This window comes from Hoplias malabaricus, chromosome 8, assembly GCF_029633855.1.
Source record: "Hoplias malabaricus isolate fHopMal1 chromosome 8, fHopMal1.hap1, whole genome shotgun sequence".
Classification (NCBI taxonomy): Eukaryota; Metazoa; Chordata; class Actinopteri; order Characiformes; family Erythrinidae; genus Hoplias; species Hoplias malabaricus.
The window spans coordinates 39,981,698-40,009,265 of NC_089807.1; the positions used below are offsets into that span (position 1 = coordinate 39,981,698).

At 41.9% G+C, this 27,568-nt stretch overlaps 1 protein-coding gene across 1 annotated transcript; it reads left to right on the forward strand.

Moving 5' to 3' along the window:
* Positions 1–63: 63 nt before the first annotated feature.
* On the forward strand, positions 64–27,568 carry rnf150a (ring finger protein 150a). Its single transcript, XM_066678358.1, has 8 exons — positions 64–322; positions 832–1,470; positions 14,663–14,913; positions 16,629–16,700; positions 17,474–17,556; positions 17,702–17,798; positions 18,355–18,559; positions 22,383–27,568. The coding sequence occupies exons 2-8, from the start codon at positions 987–989 to the stop codon at positions 22,499–22,501; spliced, it is 1,311 nt and encodes a 436-aa protein (XP_066534455.1). The 5' UTR covers positions 64–322; positions 832–986; the 3' UTR covers positions 22,502–27,568.

Genomic DNA, 27,568 nt, shown 5'->3' on the forward strand with positions numbered 1-27,568 from the left:
TTTGTGAACGAAACTTCTGGAAGTTCTATGTAAGCTCTAGAAAAACAAAATGCCGGACGGTTGTGAAATTTCGGTTGGACATTTTTTTAAGTCTTAAAAAGAGGACATGTCCGGGTAAAAGGGGACGTCTGGTCACCCTATGCTAGTCTTTTTTATTTTTTTATTAATAACTCAGCAGAAGGTCTGAAAAGTAATTAAATCTAGCGGCAAAATCACTATGTTGGCCACATACTGAACAACGGTTAGGATCCGAATGTGATGTTTCCCAAAGACAAAACGCCATTACTTCACAAGCGAATATATGCTGGTTTTCCAACAGAAGGTAGTTGTGCTAAATATTTTAAACCATTTTCACATCATATACTAGTTAGAAAATATAATACTATTGCATAGTGTAGCTTATCTTAGCTGTGTTGTTGTTTTCTATGAGAATTTCCTTCTAAAATTCTTTCTCACTATCTCGGGTTGTGTGTGTGTGCCAAATGTGAGGGAGTCTTGCTTTCTACTTTGTTTTCTTCAGCAAACCACTAATTAATAAGTTTTTTTTTTTCAATGAGCGTTCCTCAGCCTGTGAGAGGGTTATAAACACTGACATAAATATACAGTTAAAGTTTCCCAATCCGTGGGTAAAGCTTTTCAACTTTGGTAACTGCCAGATCTCGGTTTGGATCAATGAATCGGTTCTTAATATCCAGAAAGGATTTGGTTAAAAACGAACCGACTCTTTGAGCGTTCTGACAAAGCTCAGTCACAACAACACTGTGTTGAGTGTGTTCTGTCAAGAAGAGATGATGATTAACTAACTCGTATATTTCTGTGCTTTTTGCGTAGAAAGTGACTTTCGTCATTGATTACAGGCCAGTTAACCACAACAGTCCGCTGTGAAGTGAATTGTTAGCTTCCCACGCCCAGAGCGGAGGGTAACAGCGACTAATCGAGGCGACTTGCGTGGCGGGCGAGGGTGCGCCTCGGTCGGTGAGACGGGGATGTCGGCGCCGCGGTCGCTGGTGCAGGCGTGCCGTAGCGTGGCTCTGTCAACGTGGCTGCTGTCGCTGTGCTTCGTGCACCCGTTGTGCCTGGACTTCACGGTGGCTGAGAAGGAGGAGTGGTACACGGCCTTTGTTAATATCAGTTACACGGACCCGCGGACCTCGGAGCTCCGCTCGGAGAAAACAGAGTGCGGCCGCTACGGAGAGCACTCGCCCAAGAGAGAAGCGCGGGGCACGGTGCTCCTGCCCGCCGCCTCCGCACATGACCCTCAGGCCTGCGACCGAGGGACCACTTTTCCTTTCCCCTCCGGGCCCCGAGGAACAGGGGAGCCCCACGGACCCTGGATCGCTCTCATAGCCCGTGGAAACTGCACTTACCGGGAAAAGATTCGCCTCGCTGCCAGCCTCAATGCCTCCGCCGTGGTCATCTTCAACATGGGCTCCAGTAACCCCAACGAAACCATCACCATGTCTCACCAAGGTAAGGACACACACCTGGCAACTTTCCACATGGTCATAATTTTATGGTGTACTACACCAAGGTATGGGGATTCATGGTAACCCTGGCAACGTTTCTTGTGGCCAGACCATTAAGTATAGTTCACCCAAAAACCCTAATCAAAGGTTAAGGTGAGGGATTAAATGCTGCACTAGGCCAGCATGCCTCTGTAGTCAGGAAGGGGACTACAGCAGGCCCTGTCAACTGTCTTATGTGGTCAGAACCACAACCTTAATGAGGCATGGTTATGGTTTTGGTGAATCATTACAGGGATTTAAAAGTTCAGAACACACAAAAAGATGACAGGACCAACATGAAACCCCTTAACTGGGTGAGGCATGATTATGGTAAGGGGATTACGCTGGATCTGGCAACATTTCATGTTGTCAGAAGTTTGAAAGCCATTTAAACTAATGGTTCACCAAAACCATCGCCACACCTCACTTTCATTGTAGAGAGGGAATTACTGCGGGTGACTTAAGCTTCAAAGCCCTTTCAAATAATGGTTCCCCAAACTATAATCGTGGCTCACTAAGCGATGAGGTATGGTTTCATGCGGTCATAAGTTTTAAAACACTTAAAGGACCAGTTCGCTGATTCGAAGACACTACGACACCTGCACAAATATATGACAACAATGACAACATTGTTTTGGTTCACAGGGATACACGTCAGTTCGCCAAGGACTATATTTTTTGTAGCCACAAGTGTCCTTGGCATTGACATCCAATCACTGTGGTGTGAGCATGGCGAGTGCTTTTCCAAATGCGTTTCCTAATGCAATTTATATATCCATATAGAAATCAGAGATCACTTCCTGCTCTGTCTATTCAAGCTAAAGAGTGTCATCCTCAGCCACCTGTTCTCTGTCTTCTCAACAAAAACAAGAGTCAGGAACGATAGAAAGATGAGGTTAGAGCTTATGTAGGGTCAGAAATGGATGTGCACAATCAGGCCTGTTAGAATAGCCATTTCTGAGGTTAATAATATTGTCTCAGAAATAATTTAGACAATTAAACAATGTTATTGTTGTTTTAAGACCATTTTATGCCACTGACATAAGCCCAATCATAACATTACTGCGTCAATTAATCAATTAATCATATTAATGCCATTGCACCCCTTTATAGAGCAATTAATTTAAAAGGTAAATAACCTTAATAAATATGTAAAACATTAATTCATTCATTGTCTGTAACCACTTATCCAGTTCAGGGTTGCGGTGGGTCTGGAGCCTACCCGGAATCACTCGGCCCAACGCAGGAACACACCCTGGAGGGGGGCGCCAGTCCTTCACAGGGAAACACAAACACAATAAACACAATAATGTGGCTAACAAAATTATCGAGACAATATACATAGATTGTACGATAAGTCGATAATGTAATTTTGGTGATAGGCCTTCGCTTATCTGATCACCGTCCTTTACCATGGGATATGGAGCTATATCTGAACACATTCTGATGTTTGATCATAAACACCCTTATGTTTACAGCATCCAGAAACAGATCGCCTAGTTTATACAGATCCATCTGTAATGGCATTGGGATTAAACAGCATTGCTCACATAGCTTTCCCCTCTATTCTCCAGTTTTAAAACGGTGAAATCAACGTTTTATCCCAGAAATACACAGCAGGAACCTTCATTTGCGGCTCCCAGAAGAAAGTAGTAGGACTTTTTCCTCAGAGAGCCAGGATTCATTTCCAGATGAAATGTAATGTGTCTTTGACAAACCCTGCCCCTATTTGGCTTTAAATGCAATAACATGGGAAACGTTGGCATTCTGAACTTTGGACTGGAACTAGAGGATTTCCTAAGAAATATTTTGCTGCTGATTTTAAATAAAAAAAAAAAAGAGAGAGAGAAGGAAGTCAAGTTTTTGTTGCTCAGGAATTTTCAGTTCTTAGTGGAGCATACGAAGTAACTGTCAGTGGGTAATCACCATGTTTTCTTCATATGAGAGTTGGCATCTACTGCCCAAGAATTAGTCACCTGCACGAAATTAGGGCTGGTCATTATGAAATGTTATTATTATGGCTATAAATTGTGTCCCAGTATATATTTCTGAGTGTTAAATGTATAGTCAACACACAGAACATTTATAAATGCACCTGTCAAAAAAAAGTCATAGATATATTTAAGAGAATAGTGCTATGTAAAGGGTATATAACCTGTAAACACGAGTAAGCGTATAATTACCGCATTTGATAATAAGTCATTCAGTACTCATTATACTTAACGGTTGTTTGCCTTTCCATTCTGTTACACAAACCACTGATGCCACTGATTCTCTTCCAACTTATTCATGAACCACAAAGAATATAGCATTATCTTGAAAATGTTAATATAAGCCTGACTGCAGTTATTTTAGCGTCTTGTTTATATGGCAATCAGTAGCTTGCGAGTCAGGTGTGTTTTCATCAGTTTCCTTAAGGCGAAAACATGTCTGTTGGGTCTTATCCTGGGTTTTAGACATCAGCCTGAGGCTATTACACATTTACAGGGCAGAGGTGAGTAATGTTTATTTGGTATTGGTTAAGCTCAGCTTTGGAGGACAGCGGTGATAAGGCTGAACGTTTACATTATTTCAGTGTTTTCATTTTCAAACCACAGCGGATAGAAATTAAATCATAGCTTACATTATCAAGAACAAGGTCATTAACAAGTAAATGTCAATCTAGATTCAACATTTGGCAAGACCTAAGCCGTGATTCTTTGGTTCATTTGGGAAGCTTAATAAGAAGCTGTTAAATAGGACATTTACGATTGTGGGGAAACTCAGTTCTCTCAGGTTTGTTTGCGTCCAGGCTCCTTTTAAAGTGGAACGTCACGTTTGAGAAAATAACTACATTTGTTTGAATGACGCTGAAGATTTTGGAGATGTTTCCCCCTCGAGTGATCCGAAACAGCAAAGAGAAGGCAATATTACCCACCTATTGAGCGGGAATAGAGCAATAGCCTCATTTCGGTTCATGCTTTTCAACATTTGGAGTTCTCTCCAGATGCCTTTTCTCCCCCATGAGGAGATTGAGAGAGAGTGAGTGTGAGTGAGCCTAGCACTGTGGACCGAGACAGCTTTACTAATTTACAGACACTTGGATTTGTAAACACATGAGACCAGTTTCCAGCACACAAACAGACTGGAGAACTAGCAAATGGTGAGGAAACATCTTTTGAATTTTATAAGAAGTATATTTTGATGTTTGAGTGTCAACATATAATCAACCAATTGACTCCGAAATACAATCACTAGAACAATATATAATGGTTAATTATTATTTACATAGCAGTTAATCCTCGGCTAAGCTGTCTTTATCGTATTTGGCATAGTTAAAACTTCATTGACTAAGGGATTTATTGTACAGGAGGTCCTCGTGTTACGTCAGTCCCGAGTTACCATGTTTCGTGGTTACGACACATCTCCCATTTACTGTATAAAGCCTTGTTCCTACTTAAGTGATTTTGTGTCGTAAACGTTGAAACGTGAACTTCGTGTTTGGTGTGCGCGGCGCGGCGGAAGAATACACGGTTATGCGGCTCGGGACCGAGGAGGATAGGTGTTAGAATAGGATAAGTGGTTACAGTATGTTATTTACATACAGTATGTACATATATTCCGACTTACACCGAAAATTGGTAGGAACGGATTAACATCGTAAGTCAAGGACCCCCTGTATTGTGGGGACACTACTGCAGCTACTCAGCAGAGCGCTTGATTTAATTCATTCAAGTCTTCTCTGCTCAGTTGCTTTGCTTGACCAGTGCAGTCACCTGTGTTTTTCTTTGGCATTAACAAAAGAACAGACCCCACAGCCCAAATAAGATCATACAACACTGTCCTAATGAATTCAGTACAATCTTGGAATCAGCGCTGAGGCAGAAAAGCCTGGATAACGTCGTGTTCTTCTGCATGCTCAGGATTATGGGACAGTTTTTCATATCTAATGAGTTTATTGCTTTATTGAGTGGAGTGAATAAGACTGTGCTCAGTTAACTCTGATTAGCAGATGAATCCTGCAGGATGGAGTAGAGTCCGGATCTCCGAGTGCTGGCTGTGAGGCTGAACTGGGAGGGTTTTGGTGGAAAACTATCAGGCCGTAATTTGACGAAAAAACATTAATCTAACTGAGACTCCAAACTGTGTTATTGATTCATGAGAGAGAATGTTTGTATTGTGTAATTGATGAAGGCTTTAGACTGGGACGTCCTTATGTAACCCTGGTTATACTCTAGATTGCCTTGAATGGTCCTGTGGTAACAAGTCTCTGAATTCTGGGGGTATTTACTTCGTGTTTGTTTTTCATCAATAAATGTCCCCAGATAATAATCAACTCTGCTAGTTTTTTGACTGCTGTTCTTAGAGAAATCGATAACCAACCATTGAAATCTGTTCCTAATTTGTTGCTGAACTACACTTTGCATTGCACGATTAGCCTCTCTTTTTGGGTAGTCCAGGTAGCCCTGCTTGGACACTGCAGCAGTCCTTTTTTAGAAATGCCCCAGAACTTTCCAGAAATGTTCAGCCACTTTCAGCTACTCCCTGCCACAAAGCACCAGGTCTAGTTCATGAAGAGCTTAACAATGAACTGATATTCGGGTTTTTAAACACACCACAGTGTGCAGTCTTCACTCTAGCAGCTGGATAAAGAAATATTTGATAAATGACAGTTTGTTCACAGTATTTTGAAGCACAAAAGCAACTGGAAAACAACTTATACATGATTTTCATTTCAGTGTCTGTACAGCCTCTAGAGTTTACTGTTGGCAGACATTCTTTATCCGCAGCGACTTACTATTTGTAGTTAGAGGGAGGCGAATCAGAAGTTATTTGTCCTGTTCGAGGACTCTTACTGGTATGGTATTTGGAGCTTTCTTCAGTTGGGAGTCAAACTCAAGTACTACACGATTAGAGCAGTGGTAGAATGTGCTATGTACAGTGGAGCACTGATTTAGCTTTTCAATTTACTGGCATTAAAGGCTAAGCACCACTTAATGAACCTCCATGAATATTTCACATTATTGTAGTTACTGACAGATATAAGTATGAATTAAAATGAAAATAGCAGCTTAATTTACTTTAAAACTAACAATTTTATTAAATTGACGGAAAAACCCGAGCTTGCTACGGAAATTCTTGAACGCAACCGTGACGTCACTGGTGGACAACAGCTGAACAACGCCGCGGTAAAACATCGTTATGACTGACTGTTATGACAGTATCTAGCTAAATAACCAACATTATTCATGACAATAGCCTAGCAATAAACTAAACTCAAATTTAGAGGTACCGTTATTCTTGTAAATGTGATCGAAGTCGAACTCGAATTCATCCGACACTATAAACCTCCGTAATGCAGCTACGTAGCCGAGTATAATCTGAGCCACCGAGTTTAGCGAGTCAAGCTAACGTTAACTAACACCAACTAAAACAGGCGAAGTGAGTGTCCTTACCCTGTTTACCTCCATGTTACAGAGGCTCTTGAACACCTTTCGTTGGTGTCCTTACATGCCCATATTGTTGGAAAAGCGTCAGTGAAATGAGCTACAGATAACGGAGTGAGCGGAGGGTCCTTTCCAAAGTGCCCGTTTAAAGTGGACAAATTTAGTCCATTTTCTGGATATTTTGGGATCTTTGGGCCATTTGTTCACAGATGTCCCACTGTACATTGAATGATTGCAGCCAGAAACAACACACCTTTTCGTCATTTTGCATTAAATTAAGTGCAACTTCTAGAGTTGTTGTCCACCATCTACGTCACAGGCAAGACGCCTATTAGAGTTTCCGAACACCGTTGGGGGGGGGGGGGGGGGTCTTTTAAACTATTTTCCTGACTATCATGTTATACATGTTTTCTGACTATCAATAAACACAAGTTAGGAACTCAAATTCCACTGTGTTTATTTGTTTGACACTTTCATATCGCTGGTTCTTAGCCTTTAAGTATTCGTCCAAAGCGCAAGGTTACTGTCTGAAACACTATTTTGTTTACATAGATCTTTCTATGATTAAGCAGGCGATCAGAGATGTAGCCAGTGAGGATGAATTTTCATGTGGCGTATGCTATCAGTCAGATCAAGTCAACTCTCTCGTGAAATACTGCAGCTCAGTCTATAGAGTCAAAATCAGGCCAAATGTTCAGAGAGACGTAATCAGGAAATAAGTGTTTGTAAACAAGTTTTTAAAATGCTTTTGTAAGCAGTATATGTCCCTATTTAACCCCCAGCATAAATGACAGGGCTCTTTTTTTTTTTAGCATTTCCATGGTTACGGAGAATGTTTTTGATTGTCAAAAACACGTGGCCTTATTATGGTCCTTGTGACCCTGAAACCCATGACTTAAAAAGTGAACTGCAAAAAGTGAACTGACTTTTCCTTTGCCTTGGTAAAGGGAAGCTACAGGCTGAGGTACACCATGAGGAGATGTCTTTAGTAGCGTCTTCTGTCACTCTCATAGTGCAGTGCTTTTTTGTGGTGATAAACTGGGTGCCATCAAGGGCTTTGGGTTTCTTTCTTTCTTTTCTAGAGGTGGTCAGTTATTCTGCAGAGACCAGCTGAACACTTTGATTATGTATATCATGGGGAAAAGGATTCTGATTCAGTCCTGTAACAAATCTCTCCAGAAATAGCACTCACTCACATCGAGCGTGTTGTTGTTCACTTAGTTTTTAAATGTTCACCTTAAGTGAAGTCCTTCATTTTAAACATTATACTGTTAATGTAAAATATAAAATCTCGATACTGGTATCATACCATTTCTAATTCTCTCCCCAGTGCCAGCCTGATTCTGACTTGCCCCTATGTGTTTGCCGTAGGCAGAAAGCTGTAGGACTCCACTGTTTATTTATGCAGCTGGCACAATGTGGGTAGGTGTTAAACTCAGAAATGTTATGACTGTTAAATCTTGATGCAGACCCCTGGCTGTACTGAAGTAGACCCTCTGCTGAGCTGAGGTGTGTTGAGCTCATTGTGAAGGCCTTCAGACTCTGTGCAATGTTATCTGTTGCAGGTCACAGTAAAGGCCTTGTGTGTAAAAGTCATAAAGGGGGAGGGGGAGGGGGGGCTGTTTGGCATGTTATGAGTAGGTGTGGAGAGGCTCTTCTGACAAAACCAGTGTGTTATTTGAAAATGAAGTGAATGGCTAACCACATACACACACACACACGCACAGATCATTTAAATTCTAAGCCACAAGAGGCCATGCATTGCTGTAATATAATCATGGGTAAGGAGTGTTTTGAAAAACCTTAACTGTGGTAAAATTACTGTAATGCAGTTTATAAAGTAGTGACAACTAGAGATGAAATGAATATTCAGGAACTGAAATTATTTGCCCAAACATGGGGTAAAAAAACCACTTTCTGTGTTTTGGCCGTAAAATTGAAAATACAGAATAATGACGTTGTTACCTTTATCTAGACCCTGGCCATAGACAGTAACCAGAGTGGAAATTTACCACTTAGCTTCAGGGCTAACTCATTATCTTGTCACACCAGAACATGTTGAAGTTTCCCAGCTTTTATTCAATTCCAAGCATTCAAGGCAACTTCAACCGTAACTCCAGAAAGAGTAAAGAGTATGTGACTTTTTTGTTGTCGGTATACAGAGATGTGTGTTGCGTTTTTTTTTTTTCCTCGTTTATTTATGTTCAGTGATATGGGCGTCCTGCATTTTTCGTTTTACTGAGTTATTTAAGTCATATTCACATTTTATTTTGGATATTCTTTGGTGTGTTCTCTTTTATTGTCAACAATTGCAATAAACATTTGTGTATTATTACTCTTTCCAAGCAGTGTACTTTCAGTTGCCCATTGTTGTATATCGCAGTAGATTCAATTAGAATATTTCTCTCTTTTGATAACATAATTATCACGATATGGTGGTATTTAATGTTTATTTTTGTGCCTTAATGCATATTTTCCTGTGTTTTTAGCATCAAGCTAGCAATGTGACACAGTCGAGAAGCCCAGCAGTGCATCCACAGCAAAGTTTTTAATTCATTCATTCATTCATTGTCTGTAACACTTATCAAGTTCAGGGTTGCGGTGGGTCCAGAGGGGCAGTGGGCCCCATACAGGGCAACACACACACTCACACATTCACTCACACCTACGGACACTTTTGAGTCGCCAATTCACCTACCAACGTGTGTTTTTGGAGTGTGGGAGGAAACCGGAGCACCCAGAGGAAACCCACGCAGACACAGAGAGAACACACCACACTCCTCACAGACAGTCACCCGAAGGAAACCCGTGCGGACACAGGGAGAACACACCACACTCCTCACAGACAGTCACCCGGAGGAAACCCACGCGGACACAGGGAGAACACACCACACTCCTCACAGACAGTCACCCGGAGGAAACCCACGCAGACACAGGGAGAACACACCACACTCCTCACAGACAGTCACCCGGAGCGGGACTAGAACCCACAACCTCCAGGACTAGCTTTGTCTTATTTGTGTACATTTACAATGCACTTTTCTCCTGAAAATGTGCTAAACGCACACACCCACACACACATCCCCACAGAGACTCTAATCACCTAGGAGGATCCCAGAACAGAAGCTGAGAGAGCTCAGGAGTCTGCTGCTATTTGTGCCACAGCTGGCCTATCTCCAGTCGCGATTCAGACAGCACCGCCTAAGAGGAGCGGACAGATGGGTGGTGAGAAAGAGGGAGAGGCAAGAGAGAAAGATGTGACAAGGCTCTGTCAAAGGAACAGGTGATTGATTGTAACAGGAACGGATAGAGACGAGGATGGAAACAGACTGGTCTTCTTTTTCCAGAGAAAATGAGTGAGCCGTGGTGTTTTCCCTGCAAAAGCTGGAAAACCGCCAGGACGTTCGCAAGAGTGTCTTTACTGAGGGCCACCTGTAACAAAGCACACAGAGCTGGTTTGTTTGAGAACACTCAGGCTGCTATGTCCATGTTTAACAGCTCCATCGCTGCCTATATTTATGAGCCTACTGGTAATCAATATCTGGGCATGACTCCGTTCAGAAGGAACAGTAACTCTTTGTAACTTTGGAGGAAAATCCTGCATGTAGGACCATGTTAAATCCCAGTTCAACATCAACTCGCTGTTCAGTCCAGCTGAAAAACTCATGTTTGGAGCTGTGCTGGGATTGGCAACAGACTTACCCTTTCATTTGAGCTCAGTTTAGTTGGCAGCTGTCTCAGTTTCAACCTCATGTCACATTAAATTGCCATCTTTTTTTTACATCTGGCACTTATCATTTGTTCACCAGCAACTGCTTGGGTGGGTAAGCAAGTTTCACACTGGTCAGCATTTTGGAAAATGCAAATAAAAATATTGAATGGAAATTATGTGGGTTTATTTTTTTATATGTAAATTAGCTTCTAGGAGTTGGTGTGTTCTGTGTCTGCGTGGGTTTCCTCCGGGTGACTGTCTGTGAGGAGTGTGGTGTGTTCTCCCTGTCTCTGTGTGGGTTTCCTCCGGGTGACTGACTGTGAGGAGTATGGTGTGTTCTCCCTGTGTCTGCGTGGGTTTCCTCCGGGTGACTGTCTGTGAGGAGTGTGGTGTGTTCTCACTGTGTCTGTGTGGGTTTCCTCCGGGTGACTGACTGTGAGGAGTGTGGTGTGTTCTCCCTGTGTCTGTGTGGGTTTCCTCCGGGTGACTGTCTGTGAGGAGTGTGGTGTGTTCTCCCTGTGTCTGTGTGGGTTTCCTCCGGGTGACTGTCTGTGAGGAGTGTGGTGTGTTCTCCCTGTGTCTGCGTGGGTTTCCTTCGGGTGACTGTCTGTGAGGAGTGTGGTGTGTTCTCCCTGTGTCTGCGTGGGTTTCCTCCGGGTGACTGTCTGTGAGGAGTGTGGTGTGTTCTCCCTGTGTCTGCGTGGGTTTCCTTCGGGTGACTGTCTGTGAGGAGTGTGGTGTGTTCTCCCTGTGTCTGCGTGGGTTTCCTTCGGGTGACTGTCTGTGAGGAGTGTGGTGTGTTCTCCCTGTGTCTGCGTGGGTTTCCTTCGGGTGACTGACTGTGAGGAGTGTGGTGTGTTCTCCCTGTGTCTGCGTGGGTTTCCTTCGGGTGACTGCCTGTGAGGAGTGTGGTCTGTTCTCCCCGTGTCTGCGTGGGTTTCCTCCGGGTGACTGTCTGTGAGGAATGTGGTGTGTTCTCCCTGTGTCTGCGTGGGTTTCCTCCACATACTTTCTATGTATGTTTTAAACCTAAGCTAACACCCCTAGCGCTAGGCAGCTGACGCCCTTTCACAGGGTCATGGACAAAACACTAATACAGGCTTGTGTTTCTCAGTGGTCAGTGAGTGCTCCTGATAATCCCAGCCTCAGCAGCACCATATAGCCACCGGCCAAATCCACAGCTCAGCAGAGTAACCGGCCTCCACTTATCGACCGCTCACCCAGATACCCGTCAGCTATTTTGTCCAGTCCTTGGTCAAGAAAGGCAATGATGAATGGTCAGCAGTGGCTCTGGGTTTGGGCTCAGCACCAGGAACTGGAAAATAGGAGCAGCTGGAGTGTTCCTGGTTCAGTCTTCTTGGGTAGCGGAGGCTTAGACCTTGAGGCATCTCCAGTAGCCTTCTCCTCAGTTCTGCTTTCTGTGTTTATTCAGAAATAAAATGTCAAGCTGAAACAAACGTGAGGTACGTAGAGATTCCCACCATAGTGAGTGAGGTTATTATCTTCTACATATTGTTGTCCTGTGTGTCTTCATCTGCGAATAAACCTGAGGACTATGCATCAACACCATGACAAGCATAGGCCAGTTCTACATAATGGACTGCATAAGCACAAGGACATGCCAAATATATTAATGTGGAGCTGTATTCACCCTCTGAAAGTTTGACACGTTTAACGTTGCTTCAAAGTCTGTAAAACCAGTTTTTGTACTTGGTATTCTTTATCGGTTGTCCCTGTCATTGACCTCGTGGTCGGTAGATGAATGGTCACGTAGACATGTCCCTGGCCCAGCCATTGTGAGCTCTGCCGTGAATGACTTCTTTTGAAAGCATACTCACCTTGACCGTACAGTCAGGCAGATTGAATGGCTGTCCACTTGACTTTCTGTTGTCATCTTGAAATTGAGGGAGATAAAAGGCTTGAGGAAAAGCAGTGTCCATTAAACTCACAAGGCGTGTAAGTATTCTGATAAGTAGTTCAATATAACCTGACCCAGAGCTGGATACTTTGTCGAGTTGTATTTTTTTATCGTCTGATTCTGCTTTATAGTTGTGTTGTGTGTCTTTTGCTTGATGTCCAGAGCAACAATTGCTCATTCGTAGGGACAGCGTTACGTAAAGATGTTAAAAACATAGCATGATAATCCAGGCAGTTGTCTTTGTCTCTGTTGGGCCCCCCTCTGAGTGCCCATAGATATTTATAGCCTCCAAAATAGCACCTTATACAAAATAATGGTGTCCATCTGCAAACCAATGGTTGCCAGGGAAACAAAGTGGTGCCTCTCGTACCATCACTTCCTTATCTTTCGTCACACAGCTGTGAGGTCAAAGTTATAAAGCTACAGACTTCTTGGACAAGAAACCGGAATGTATGTTCAGCCATATCATCACATGGCTCTAGAAAGTTCTCCCACGTTCTCTCTGGTACGTTTTGTTAATCACTTCTTTTCTTGGTGTTTGTTGGGTCAGTGTGATCTGGCCTTTACTGTAAGAGGCTTGATGTAAACCTGGCTGCTTGGTTGTGGCTGTGTTCCAAGTCCTCACAAGTGTCTCCCCAGGCTTATCGATTCTCTGCCCCCAGAGGCAGCTATTTGGAGCTTCCCCCCCGTGGGAGATTGGATTTCGCTCATGGAAGGCTGTAGGAAGTGCTTACGGCTCTCTCGGGGGACTCCTCAGTGTGTGTTGTGATTTGAAAATGGTCCAGATAGACACAGTGTGCTGAAGAGGCTGAATGAGAGCTGTGATTGATGCTCCGTGGCAGAGACGAGGCCTGTCAGGACTCTCCTCAGAGTCGGAGTCAGAAAACTGAAATAGTATGCATCTATTTTTAGGTGCTTTGGAGCCAAAGTTGTTGTTTTTTTTTTTTTCTCTAGAGAGTTTTATGTTGCTGTTTTTTACAGCTTTGCAGCCTCTGCATTCTTGGGATGTTTAGTTACTCTTTCTGTTACACTATTTAAAAAAAGCAACGCCATTAAACAGCAGGATATCTGGCTGTTAGTGTCTCCAGCAGATTACTGTTAAAATACAGCAACTGGCCGTACATATCAACACATTAAAAGAACAAAATAAATAGTAAGAACAGCATTCAATATGTGAATATTTAAATAAGTCAGATTTATGCAATGTATAAAGGCTGGGTGTGTTGTTTTGTGAAGGGATGGAGCTCCAGCTAACATCTTTTGCTTGAGTTGAAGTGGTATTTGTGATCCAGAACTCTTAACCACAGCGAAAGGCCTCCCAGCTCACGGTTAACACCCAACACTGGGCGAGTGGGTCTCTACAAACTTTTAGTTATACTCCAAAGCACATAATCTGACCTGGCCAGAGTTGACGAGACTCATGTTGCAGTCTAATGTTCTGAGAGGCATCTGGGGCATGATTGGTAGTTGACTGTGGATGCAGTTGCCATGGGGATTGATCAGGCAGGGCACAGGGCTTTTGTTTCTCACCTTGGCTCTGTGACTGCTGTGCTCGCTCCAGTACTGTCACAGTGTATGATGCTAATTATTCATTGTTGCACGTGGTGAGCTACTGATGCAAACTATTTTTACCTCTGCAGGTTCAGCACTAACAGACCATTTTAACTGCACTGCACCTGCAGAACTACAAACTTCTTTGGCCCATGTTAACGGATGTTTTCTAATAATCATGGAAAATGTAGCATTAGGGTGTTGGTCATGTTCTGCTGATTGTGTGCTCTTTCTCTCACATATGCTTTAAGTTGTTACTTGTTTATGTACTAGGAAATTTAACTCGTTCTTTTTATAGAAGTTATCAGATATCCTTGATCTTTCCAAAAATGAATAGTCCATGAAGTTCATTTATATTTAATGCCGAAGTATGATTTAGTTGGGTTGTCCATACCATTTGCTCTTTAGCTAGTGAACGAAACACTAGCCACAAACTAAAGAAACATAATCATATTTCCAGTATACTGTGTAATGGACGTTCTGATACTTAGGCACAGCATTATGTGTGGATGTTGATTTAATATGACTGTCATATTCTTCCGTCTTTCAGGAACGGGAGACATTGTGGCCATAATGATCCCTGAGCCGAAAGGGCAGGAGATTGTTGCTCTGCTGGAGAAGAACGTGAGCGTGAACATGCACATCACAATCGGCACGCGCAACCTACAGAAATACGTGAGCCGAACTTCTGTGGTCTTCGTCTCCATCTCCTTCATCGTTCTCATGATCATCTCTCTGGCCTGGCTCGTCTTCTACTACATTCAGAGATTCCGCTACGCCAATGCACGAGATCGTAACCAGGTACACACACACACACAAGAAGGCCCCGGGGACCAATACTTTCCCAGTTGGAAAACAGACATGACCATTTTGCCAGTTGAAATATTACAAAATGTAACATCATTGGCAAAAGAAGCAAGTTCTTGACCCATTGTTCCTAACTTAAATTAAACACATTAAGCACATGCTTTCAACATGGTAACATTCACAAGGTAGTACACTGTGCTTCCAAAAGACGCACAACTACAGCAGTAATTCAAAAATGCTTTCCCCAAATGTTATGTAACTGCACAAACGTCTTCAATATGGTGTTCAGAAGGGATGTTTCGTTTTTTGGTGTAACTACATAGGTATGTTGGGCTATAATCTATAAAAAACTGCCCAGTTTTAGTACCCTCTGTAGATTATTTTTGAGATTAGGGTTAGGGTATAGATTAGTATAAATGTTTTGCAGTATTGTTTCGCAATATATATATATATATATATATAGTGATGATGTACAGTACCTCTGACACATCACCAAGAGAAACCATTATATGTATACTTAACTGTACTTACACACCTGCAGATGGGTCATGTGAGAGGGAAAAGAGTACTATCTCTTGATGCTGAGTTTTACTTACCTGGTTGAATCCATTCTCCATAGAGGCAAGGGAGAATTAGCATCTAGAAGAAGGAAAATATATTCACTAATAAATATTGATTTTATTAATAAATGTAAAACATGCCATGGCCATAAATGAATCTTTGGAATGTTGTTAGTTCATTGTTATTTTGAAATTTATGTATCCAATATACAATAACTTTTACCTCTTTAGGGAATGGTATATTCTAGGGGGCTACCTATATATATATATATATATATATATATATATATATATATATATATATATATATATATATATATATATATATATATATATATATATATATATATATATACACACACCACACAAGGGTAAAAGATGGGGAACACTCTGCTAGACCGTAGCAAGAGAACCTAACTTGAAGTATTTAAAAAGACTCAATTTACTTTGTCGTCATTATATCTTTTTGTCTCTGCTAATAGAGAGTTTTGTTTTGTTAAATTCTGTAATCATGGAGCGTGCTTGTATATATTGTAAATAGTGATGTAAAGTCTGGTGTGTAAATAAAGGTGGAAGGGAACCAAAAGTCAAACCCCTCTGTGTTATTTCGAGTCGACATTGTCTCAGGCCTCTCGCCCAACTCTACCCATAGAGAACACCTCCCACCATTTCACCTTGCGATGGTTGAGGGGTGAGCTTTATCACATATATAAAATATTCAAAGTAATATATACACGTCTACCAAATTTTGTCCCAATTGGACCTAGTTTGTTTGAGTTATACTTCAAAGAGTGCATAGAGCTCCGCCCACTTACAATTACTGAAACGTTGCATCAACATAATTATTGACCTACATGCAGGACAGTTTACAAAAAGGGCAGTGGACAGGATGAAAATCCAGAGACTAGTTCAAAAAGCTACATTTTTAAACACAAGATAAAGGAGGAAATACTAATTTTGACAGTTATTGCAATTGCAATCAGCTCGTCTTGTCAATGGTAGGAACTCTTCTGAGCTGTGTCTAGTTTTTGAAAGTCTACCGACCTAACTAGAGAACAGTGTTGTAATACCGTAGCGTAGGATTTGTAGTTTTCACCACTGTTTGTGTTGAATCTTCTAGTGCTAACTCTGAGGTTTTATCTTTTCCAGAGACGACTAGGAGATGCTGCAAAGAAGGCCATCAGCAAACTACAAGTGCGGACCATCAGGAAAGGCGACAAGGTGACCTTCTAATTACCTATTTCTTCTGCTTTGTCGCTCTACGTTAAGCCTTCCGTTTGTCACACAGTCTGCAATAACAAGATCACACTGAATCAGTCTTGGACAAAAGGATCAGTTTTAGCCAGCTGCTGCTTTTGTACTATTCAAATGGGTTAATCAAATACAGGGAGGTAATGTCATTCTGTCCCAGGACACCTGTAATGGTTAGGATCAATTGAAAATTAATGAAAAATTATACATGAAAGGGAGCAGCTAATCAGTTAATGCATTGACTTCAGATAAAAGACTTTCAAAACACAATGAATTGAAACCACTATTGTTCAGATACTTCAAATTAAAAAGCGTAAATGGTTCTGTAATAAATTATCATCAAATATTTTCCTAAGTGAATGCAATGTGATTTTAGTGTTTGTTTTGAATTTAAATCCAACATTCAGCACGGGTGCAGTTATTCTTCATTTTTTTTCTCTTATTTGTCATCTATTAATGTTCAATTTATTGGCATCTCTTGGATAAGAACAGTTGAATATTATTTCCTGATTGTTGCTTGGTTTACTGTTTTTGGCCGAGTGTCAGAGAATTTTCCTCACCCTGTTCTCTATGCCGTAAGAGCTGTAGCTACCGCATGAGAGCAGTTCATTCTCATTAGACATGCTTCATGCCTTTTACTGCAGAGCTGTCCCTGCCTGCTCCTTTTCTTGGAAATCTCCATTAGCAAAAACACACACACAGACACACACTCACAGCACTGTCTCTGTGGCCTTTATTTCTAGGAAACTGAGTCAGATTTTGACAACTGCGCTGTGTGCATCGAAGGCTACAAGCCCAATGATGTTGTGAGGATACTGCCATGTCGGTAAGATTCGATGATTCAGACTTGTTGATATAATTAGAGGTTATTTAGTTCTAACACACAATGCAGGAATAAGAAAGTGATATATTGAAGAGATATTGGTTCTGTTATTGTAGCGCAGTTAATCTAAGTCTGCTGTGTTTCTCAGGCATGTCTTCCATAAGAACTGTGTGGACCCATGGCTCCAGGACCACAGAACCTGTCCCATGTGCAAGATGAACATCCTTAAAGCTCTTGGCATCCCAGTAAGAGCTCTTCTGGACCACATTCTGTAATTTAGTATGGCTTCTGGAACCCATCAAATACACAGTAGCGTACAACAACATGATCATTATCAGATTTCAGCTGTAATTGGATTATTCTGGTTATTAAATTAGCATTAAAACTCTGGTTTATTAGATCTTATTAAAGCCATTTTCTGGTTTCAAGACATCAGAACAAAAGCCCAATAACCCCCCTCCCCACACACACACACACCTATTTTTTTCCCCTGCATTATATATAAGTAGTTATTTTTTACATCAACACAAAACACACACTTGTCTTACTACAAAACTAACCAATGAATATTGGCTACATGGCTGCGTTGTGTGTAATAAGATACTTTATAAATTAAGACAGGGGTTAGTTGTTGTTGCCCCATCTCCTGTTCCTCGAGGCACTTTAAAATGTAAATATAATCATCACGTACAGGTTATTCACCCAAATCAGCAGCCCTCATGCCCCCCTAGGAGGCCAGAACCCATAGTTCCATAGACATTGATGTAAATGATGTTTTAATGGGTATTTTATCTCTTGCAGCCAAATGCAGACTGCTCTGATGATGTTCCTCCTGACTATGAACTGTCTCTGGGTAGTCCTCCCACTAACCCATTGACAGGGGCCAGTGAAGTGACTGTGAGCGAGAGCTCCATGGTGCTGGACCCAGCAGTGAGGACCATCGGCTTTCCTCACCTTTACCACGACCACGATTCACAGCTAGAAGAGGGCCATCACATTGCCAGCAGTGAGTACAAAATAGCATGCATTACCCATAATTCATTATCACCTGTGACCAGCTTATTTCATTTAAGTTGGGTTTGAATTCTGCATTTTGTTGAAGAATATGCCTTAAAATGATACTTTTAACAATTTTAGCTTCACGTTTATTCTGATGCTTCAGTGTCCTCTAATAAGGATAGTAGTTCCTCTGTGGTTGTGACCCTAGGCTCACTGCAGAAACTGAACTATGGAACTGCAACCTTAGTGGGAGGCCAGGAGCCAAAATGCAAAATCTCACCTACTGTTCCTATAAGATCACAAACTGAATAGAAAGCCAGGTGTGTAGGTTATATGACTCTGTGTTCGCTCTTGTTTAAAGGGTTAAACACATATCAATTACATTACGGTTATCAGACATGTGTCCTGCATCAGTCGTCTCAAACTCCCAATCATCCGCAACGCTTCTTCCATAAGTTTCAATAAACAAAAACAAAGTAGCAACTCGTGCTGGGAGGCTGAGCTTTACCATGTGTTAATAAGGCAGTGACTGCTTTATATGGTGCTGGCTGCTGAATGTTTACTCTTGGTCTGTTCCACTTCCTGTGAGCCAGGCCAGGATTCCAACTCAGGATTAGTTTAGAGAACACACTGTACCTATATGTCTATGTCTTCAAATGGTACGAAAAACCTGATATGAGCTTCCCAAGAACATAAATGTTGTGACATCCATTATATTTTAATGTCACACTCATATACGCATGGTGTTATTGTATCTCACATTATCTTTTGCTTTCCACGTTCACTGTATTCATTCATTCATTATCTATAAGCGCTTATCCAGTTCAGGGTCGCGGTGGGTCCAGAGCCTACCTGGAATCATTGGGAGCAAGGCGGGAATACACCCTGGAGGGGGCGCCAGTCCTTCACAGGGCAACACACACACTCACACATTCACTCACACTCACACCTACAGATACTTTTGAGTCGCCAATCCACCTACCAACATGTGTTTTTGGCTTGTGGGAGGAAACCAGAGCACCCGGAGGAAACCCATGCGGACACAGGGAGAACACACCACACTCCTCACAGACAGTCACCCGGAGGAAACCCACCCAAACACGAGGAGAACACACCACACTCCTCAAAGACACTCACCCAGAGGAAACCCATGCGGACACAGGGAGAACACACCACACTCCTCATAGACAGTCACCCGGAGGAAACCCACCCAAACACGAGGAGAAAACACCACACTCCTCAAAGACACTCACCCAGAGGAAACCCATGCGGACACAGGGAGAACACACCACACTCCTCATAGACAGTCACCCGGAGGAAACCCACCCAAACACGAGGAGAAAACACCACACTCCTCAAAGACAGTCACCCAGAGGAAACCCATGCGGACACAGGGAGAACACACCACACTCCTCACAGACAGTCACCTGGAGGAAACCCACACAGACACAGGGAGAACACACCACACTCCTCACAGACAATCACCCGGAGCGGGACTCAAACCCACAACCTCCAAGCCCCTGGAGCTGTGCGACTGCGACTCTACCTGCTTGCACCACTGTGCTACATTCACTATATTTTGAAACAATTGGGTTTTACAATTGGGTTAAGGGTGACATATTGCACTATGTCATCCACTCTGCATAACTCCTTCTGGAATCACATTCCTAAGCCCAGGTTTTTTTCTTTCTTTCTTTCTTTCTTTCTTTCTCTCTCTCTCTCTCTCTTAATTTATAACATAAAAACATAAAGGGCTGACTGCGTTTTGGAGTGAAAACTGGGGCTGAGCTTCATGGCTGCAGTATGTGACATCAGCAGCCATACAGGACACCTGGAGGGGGTTTCCATAGTTACACACACACACATAGCTTCTTCATCTGACGTCTCATGTCCCTTCTGTTGCTTTGAAACAGAGCCTCCTCAACACTGTTCACATTCCATTCTGAATCCCATCAGACCACATTTCCTCATCATTTTAAGGATCAAATAAGGGGGAAAGGGTGGGGTGAGGAGAAATCTGCCATCACATCAACGTCTGGATGAATCCCTGCAGTTTTGAAAGTGTTCCTTAGAACAGATGTTGTAATCTTGAACATTTCCTCCACAAATTCCTCGTTAGTGCTTCTGTAGTGGGGTGCTGTACTATTTGAAGGGCTGTTGATTTTGAATATAATTCTGATGTGAATCAGCTTCTTGATCATTTGTGTTTGAGTGACAAACAGGGAATCTTCATGTCTTTATCAATTCTTTTAACTCACAAATAAGCGAGGGACACTCACATTTGTGTCACTAATGCATGTTATTGGTAGTTTGTATACAAGGCTTTTTTTCCCTTGTACTCATAGTTTAAGTAATTCAGATTTCTTCTATATGCTTCTTTACTACACATTAACTCAAAGTTGTTTGTGACTCAGGCAAAGCTTGCATGCTCCGTCTGTCTCTGCCCAGTTTTGTGTAATGGAGTGAGCTATGGATTTCCAGACAGGGCTTTGTTCTGTTCCGTGGGATGTAAAAAAAAAAAAAAAACAGGCGCTGTGATAACAGCTCGATATATGGGAGCACATGTGTTTCCCCTGCATGTAATCACTCTTCAGATAACAGCCAGCATCATTGGCCTGGAGCTCCTTTAAGGCCTCTGTGTGTCTCAAAAGATAGTAGCACATCAAAGGCCTGGTCTGTGTGGGAGACTCGGCCGTGGCCAAGAAAACACCCAGCTAACATTCAGCACGGGTTCTGAAGGGTGTTTTGGAAATTGAAAGTTTGGGCTCAGTTTAAAACCAAACACATTTTTTAGATTTGACATTCGTAGAATGTAAATATAGCTCATATCTGACCTCTAGTGGTTCATTGCACTATTTGCTATGTATTCCCGTTGGTCAGTGACCCCTGGTAATGGCAGGTAGGGGCGCTTCTTTCTTACTTTATGGACTGCTTGAGCTTTTAGAGCTCTGCTGAGAGACAGTGATTTGCTGTGAGTGGAGTAATGTTGTTATATAATCACAGCTGAGCTACAAGAGTGGGAAACATTTCCATGTGATGACTGTTTTACCTCCTGCACAGCACCAACAAATCACACCCTTTTCTGGGCATTTTTACAATCAAGTTTATTCAAATCAAGCACGGTTTTTCGTTACGTTCTACACATTTCTGAGGTTCAAAGAAACACTAAAAATCACTGTGATGATTCACTGACATGTAATTGCGAGGAAATAGCCTCTGTTGCAGCTACTAGGGGCTGAGCACTGCAGAAACTGTGTTATGTAAGTTCTGGGGAAGGGTAGGAAACTAGCACCTCTTTCAGGACAGTGATGTAAATGTGAATTACACTCTGCAGTTGTAGGGGAGTCAGGAGCAAACGTACAAACTCTTACCTGGTGTTTTTAAATGACCCTTATTCAGTATTGACAGACTGTCTTTTAAATACATCCATTAGATCAGAGGTTATGTGTCTCCTCCTGTTCTTCTGCTTGTGTCCTGTTTGGGCTCTGCTATACTGGGTCACATAGATGTAGGTCAGATAACTTTGTGTGTGTGTGTGTGTCTCCAGAAGAAGTGAATGGACACATCTTGACCTCATTCTAAGAGTTCTGGCTCAATCATATTGTTATATACTGGTGTATGTGCCTCATACTCAGATGTCATTGGTAATTAAATAAGGCAGGTTTTAATGGACACTTTCACCAGAGAAATCTAAGCTTTTTGATTGAGATATTGGTTTTTATATTATTTTAAAGACTAGGAAAACTTCTACTTCACCTGCATCCAGGGGTTATTTATTTGTTGTTGTTTTCTTGCAACATCTTTTTCATCATTTTCTTTCCCTTCTCCAGGTGAGCACCAGCCTCCTCTGAGCAGTGACTCTGACACTTCCCTCATCCTCCCTGTTGATGTGGGCCTGTCTGACGTGGAGCTTTCGGCTGGAGCTGAGCAGGAGGAGGCAAAGTCTTGAGTGGAGAGCCCAGTCAATACACAGACAGAGCTCTGGAGGGGGCTCCTATGGAGCCAAGTGAGGAACAGGACCGTGATGAAGTAAAAAAATATATATATATATTGTAAAAGACAATAAGCAATATAGCATCACAGATGTGCAGTCCCCTTTACAGTCCCCATGGCCTCATGAGCATCAACCCACACCTGAAGGTTCCTTCGCCAAAACAAGGAAACGGCTATAAAGGTCTGCTTCTCTCTCTCTCTTCGCTTTCTCTGGCCATAGGCACACCAGGTTGGTCTTGTCCTCCCTGCTCCACTAGTTTTTACATTTTCCGAACTGGGAAAAGCACACAACCAACCCAGGTTCCATTCAAGATCACGTCCTCGTAATCCTGAGTAAATTGTGACTTTGAGTTTCCTTGTGGGATCACTGCCAGCATATGCCAATATATTCCTGAATGAATCATAGATGATCTATATATATACCAGTATGTATAGATGTGAACAGCTTGCTGCATTTGCTATGTTTACTCATAATGCAGTCCAGCCAGCGTTGATTAACTCCCATTCGTAATACAATCCCGTGTTATGTCTCAAGCCGTCCTTTTAAGATATCACCAGTGCTCATATTTTGCACGTTTGCTGCCATTCCAGCATCTTTTGAATCAAGGCTGCGTCAACCAGCTCTTTACTGTAGCATCCAGACCCTCTATAATCCTATTACTATGTCAGAAAGTGCATTTGAAGACACTAGAAATTCAGTCAAGGATATTTCTGTCAGTCACTTTTTACACATGGACTGGTGTAGGGCCGTAAATGTGCAGTAAGCTGTTCCAGAAATTTCAGTTTCCTTTGGTTAGGGAAGGGACCCAGGGCTGTGCAGAGAAACTGGATTCCTGGGTTAGTGATTTATTTTTGGGTTCAATTTAAAGGAGAATTACCAGCAAAAGTTGGCAAACAGTAATCCGTAAAGTGACTTCAGTCCCTGTGTGAACCAATTGTGTAAAATATTTGATACAAAATCTGTGGTCCATGCAGTTCAGCAAGCATCAGCATAATGACTGTTTCATAACATACAAACACTTTTTAAATTTGAACTGAAGCACTCTTACTTTGGGTTCCACTTAATAATACTTTAAATCAGTTTGTCAAGTTTGCTCGCCAAAGTACCAGTCCATCTACCTGTTAGATGAAGGTGAAGACTTACTTTATTAGTCCCCTTGGGGACATCGTTCCTCTGCATTGACCCATTAGTGCTAGTGAAGACACAAACACACAATAGGAGCAGTGAGAACACCCACACAACCAGAGCAGGCTGCTACTCATGCGGTGGGGGTTAGGTGCCTTGCTTAAGGGCACTTGAGCCATGGTTGAAGTTTTCTTGCCAGTCCCAGGATCGAACTGGCAACCCTCCGGTCTCAAGCTCACTTCTCTAAACTTAAAGGCACGGCTGCCCTACCCTCTAACAGAAATTATAAGGTGGCAATATGGTTGTTTTTCGACAAGTGCCATAGAACAGGGGTCTTCATATCTGGACCTTGTATCTAGTTACTGAACATGGAAATTGTAATCATTCTAGTTTATGTCAGTGATTAGCCATTTCCTGTTATCTACTGTTATAATTACCAGCAACGGCAAGATCCATAGTTTAAAACTGGATTCACAGTCTGGGTTTTAAAACCTTTGTCATGGAAGAATCATGTTTGGTTCTCTAAAGAACCCCCACAACAGAGAGTCTGATTAAAAACACAGATTATCTCTAATGTCTACTATCTGAAAGGTCTATGAAAGGTCTTGATGACCTTTTAGAGGGCAACTGCTTTTTTTGGTTGTGAGATGAGCATGTTAAAGTTTAAAAACAATCCACATTATTTGAAGGTCCTGAACAAAGTGTTTCTGGACCCAGCCAAGACCCATTAAGGAATCTTTACATCTTCTAAGGAATCTTACATATTCTCATCAGTAAATGCGATCTGTACACATCCTGTCCTCTGAAGTGCCACTGGAACTAGAGAAGGTGAGATTCCCCGGCATTCATCCCGTCGTGCCACGCAAGAAGTACAGATCTGTCGGATTTGGACGAGTAGCAGTCGTGCTGAATGTTTAGCTTCGAGGGCATGAGTTCGGGCGCTGGATCCCAGCCGTCTGTTGTGTCTTTCCAAAGTGCCCTCATACCAGGATGAATAGAGCTGCTCAAATCCTCTCTTACTCCGAACATAACTCAGATTAAGGCACTTTGCCAAATACCTTCATATATTCGTAACGTGCCCGGATTCTTTTTTGATACATGAGCATGTGGTTTGATAATTCAGTGCGAATGTGAACGCGTTCAGGAAAAAAAAAAAGGCACAAAACTCGCTATTACTTTTTATTGCACCTTGCATATAGGAAAGCGAAAACCTAACGAAGGACTTTTATTTTAGTATCAAAGTTTATTTTTCTAAAAAAAAATACAAATAAAAATAAAGGAAAATGGCAGACCCTGTTTACAGTCAGTAAGGAATAAGGGGAGATGGTAATATTCAGAAAGTTTGAGGTCCCTCCCCCACCCCTCCTCTTCCCACTTAATTTAAGTTGAATTTAGTTTGAATTTCCAATTGTCCAAAGTTAACATCGTTTGTGCGTCTGTGTATTCTTTTTGTTTGAGGACGTGGAAGATGAATGCGAATGCTGTCATCCTTAACCCTGTCTGCGGGAGGGTATTTCATTAATTTCTCTTGTTTATTTGCTTTGAATTTTTCCCTTGGACTTGGAAGCACTTGCCAAATGATAAGCACATGTGAATAATCCCAGACGAGGGCATTTCGACGCACGCGAGAATGTTTCCCCAACACTAACCAAAGCAAGCGTTTCGCTCGACACCCTCCTGTCTTAGAGCTGTTTGTGTATTGTGTGTTTTCCTTGTTGACTTTAAGAAAATCTGGCAATATGTGTATATAAGATAGACCAGAGCATTTATGTATTTATTTTGTATGTAATCCTTTCAGTTACGTATGTTTGAGCGCGTGTCATGACAGGGCCATGTAGCTCCAGAGCTGTGGATGGGAATATTAAGGGAATAAACAGAAAAAAAGACAAGTTTATGTAGATTTCTTTTAACAAGCACAAAGCCATTCAAGATCCAGCAGTTTAGTCCAAATGGGTTTTCCACTCATTTCTAATCTTTTTTTTTACTAATTGAGTTTTAATCCAAAGCCAGCTATTTAGAGGGACTCTTCCTACAAATGTGACATTATTCCGTTGTGATTTTTATGGTGGTGCTAACTCTGTCTTTCTTTCTTTCTTCATTAACAGCTACATCCTAGCACAGTCATTTCTAATGAAATTCATATGTGCTTTAGTGCTGCCCTGTGGCCTGTTCTTACACACTACAGAGATGTAGTCTTAGGCTGTATCACAAAATCACTCCTTGCTCCTTTTAATATGCACGTGGTTGTAGATAATTGTTCAATGACCATACTTTCCCATGTTAAATATACAACCTATCTAGTGCAATTATATAGGAAGCCATTTTGCGATTCAGCCTCCAAATGAATCCTCCACTGCTGAATCCTCTGTATGAGTGGCCACAGTGGTTTTGTGTGCAGTTGAGCCAATGTGAGGTGGCTCTGAGGGAACTAATTTGTAGCATCTGTATCTTCTTTCATTTTTTCTTTCACATTCTGGTGCTGATAGGTATTTCCTATTTCCCATAAACCCCTGCATTTTTGTTGCACAGCAGACTTCACCAAAACTTTGAGGCATTTATGTTAAAGAGTAATTCCACTGATATCTAAAATGTACTAAATGTGACCGTAAAAAAACATTGAGTGGTTAGATATTTACAAACTGTAGCTTTTGGGGGCTGATAGGAAGCAGATGTCATGATGTCTACTTTGCAAATATAATTTCCAATATTCATATGTAATGTACATAAGTGAGGAGTTGGGTGTGTTCTCCTCGTGTCCAAAAACTCATGTTGGTAGGTGGATTGGCGACTCAAAATTGTCTGTGTGTGTGTCGCCCTGTGAAGGACTGGCGCCCCCTCCAGGGTGTGTTCCCGCCTTGCGCCCAATGATTCCAGGTAGGCTCCGGACCCACCGCCACCCTGAACTGGATAAGGGTTACAGATAATGAATAGAAACCTTGAGAATAGAGATGCTTTTTATTTTTTTCCTGAAAATGTGACAGTTTGGGAGAACTGAATTGAATCAATGTATTATATCTGGTGACATATTTATATTTACCTCATATAATAACTTTCTGTTAGGAAGCATTTAGACATTTTTTGGACATATGACTCCTATCAAAACCACTGTGAAGAATTCTGTCTTATCGAATGGATTGTTTCACATCCAGCCACTTTGAAGGATTCGATATGTCAACCATTTATGAGGAGATTATAAAAATTGGGTAGAATTCCTCTTTAAGACGTTAGTCTCCTAGCCTTTAATGAGTCTCTGTATTCATTCAAGTGCGACTAAGAAGTCTGAGAAAGAAAGGGATTCTCTGCTAATGAATAGAAAGCAGAAACCCTTTCTTGGGAGTGCAGTTCTGCCCTTGGTTCATGGCCAGCATTTTGCCTTTCCCTTTTGAATCTCATCGTGTTTTAAGATCTTCCATAACTGACCTATTGACACTTTTACACATTTCAGACATCTACATTTTGACCCACTTCCGAGGTGCCATTCATCATTTCAGGGCTCCGTGTTGTGAGTCAGTGACTTACCCTGTTAGAACGCACTTTACCTCCTTATTTGAGAGGATAACCCATGAAACACACACTTATCTGTAAACGCTCATGAGGTGGTTGCAAACACTAAAGCGAACTTTGTAAAAGGCCTATTGGATCTCATAACACATGCTGTTTTGATGAGTGTAGGGTCAGTTACAGAGTGTCTGTTTTACCCTTAAATTTGGAGCCACGAGTTTCCAGATTGTTACAGGAACTAAAGGGTGTGTCCAGTGTCCAGCAGAGTTAAACAGTATTGCTATTTTGTTACGTAGAGGACAATGTAAATATTCTCAGCCGCCTCTGTATACTGTTCTAGTACAATGTTGCACGTGTTTGAGTTTATGATTGTGAGGTACAATAAATTTTATTGCA

Excerpts from the sequence above, each read along its gene's own strand:
- rnf150a (XM_066678358.1), top strand. The coding sequence starts at position 987 with ATGTCGGCGCCGCGGTCGCTGGTGCAGGCGTGCCGTAGCGTGGCTCTG. Across the intron at positions 16,701-17,473 it reads CCATCAGGAAAGGCGACAAG|GAAACTGAGTCAGATTTTGA; the intron begins GTGACCTTCTAA and ends CTTTATTTCTAG. Across the intron at positions 18,560-22,382 it reads GGGCCATCACATTGCCAGCA|GTGAGCACCAGCCTCCTCTG; the intron begins GTGAGTACAAAA and ends TCCCTTCTCCAG.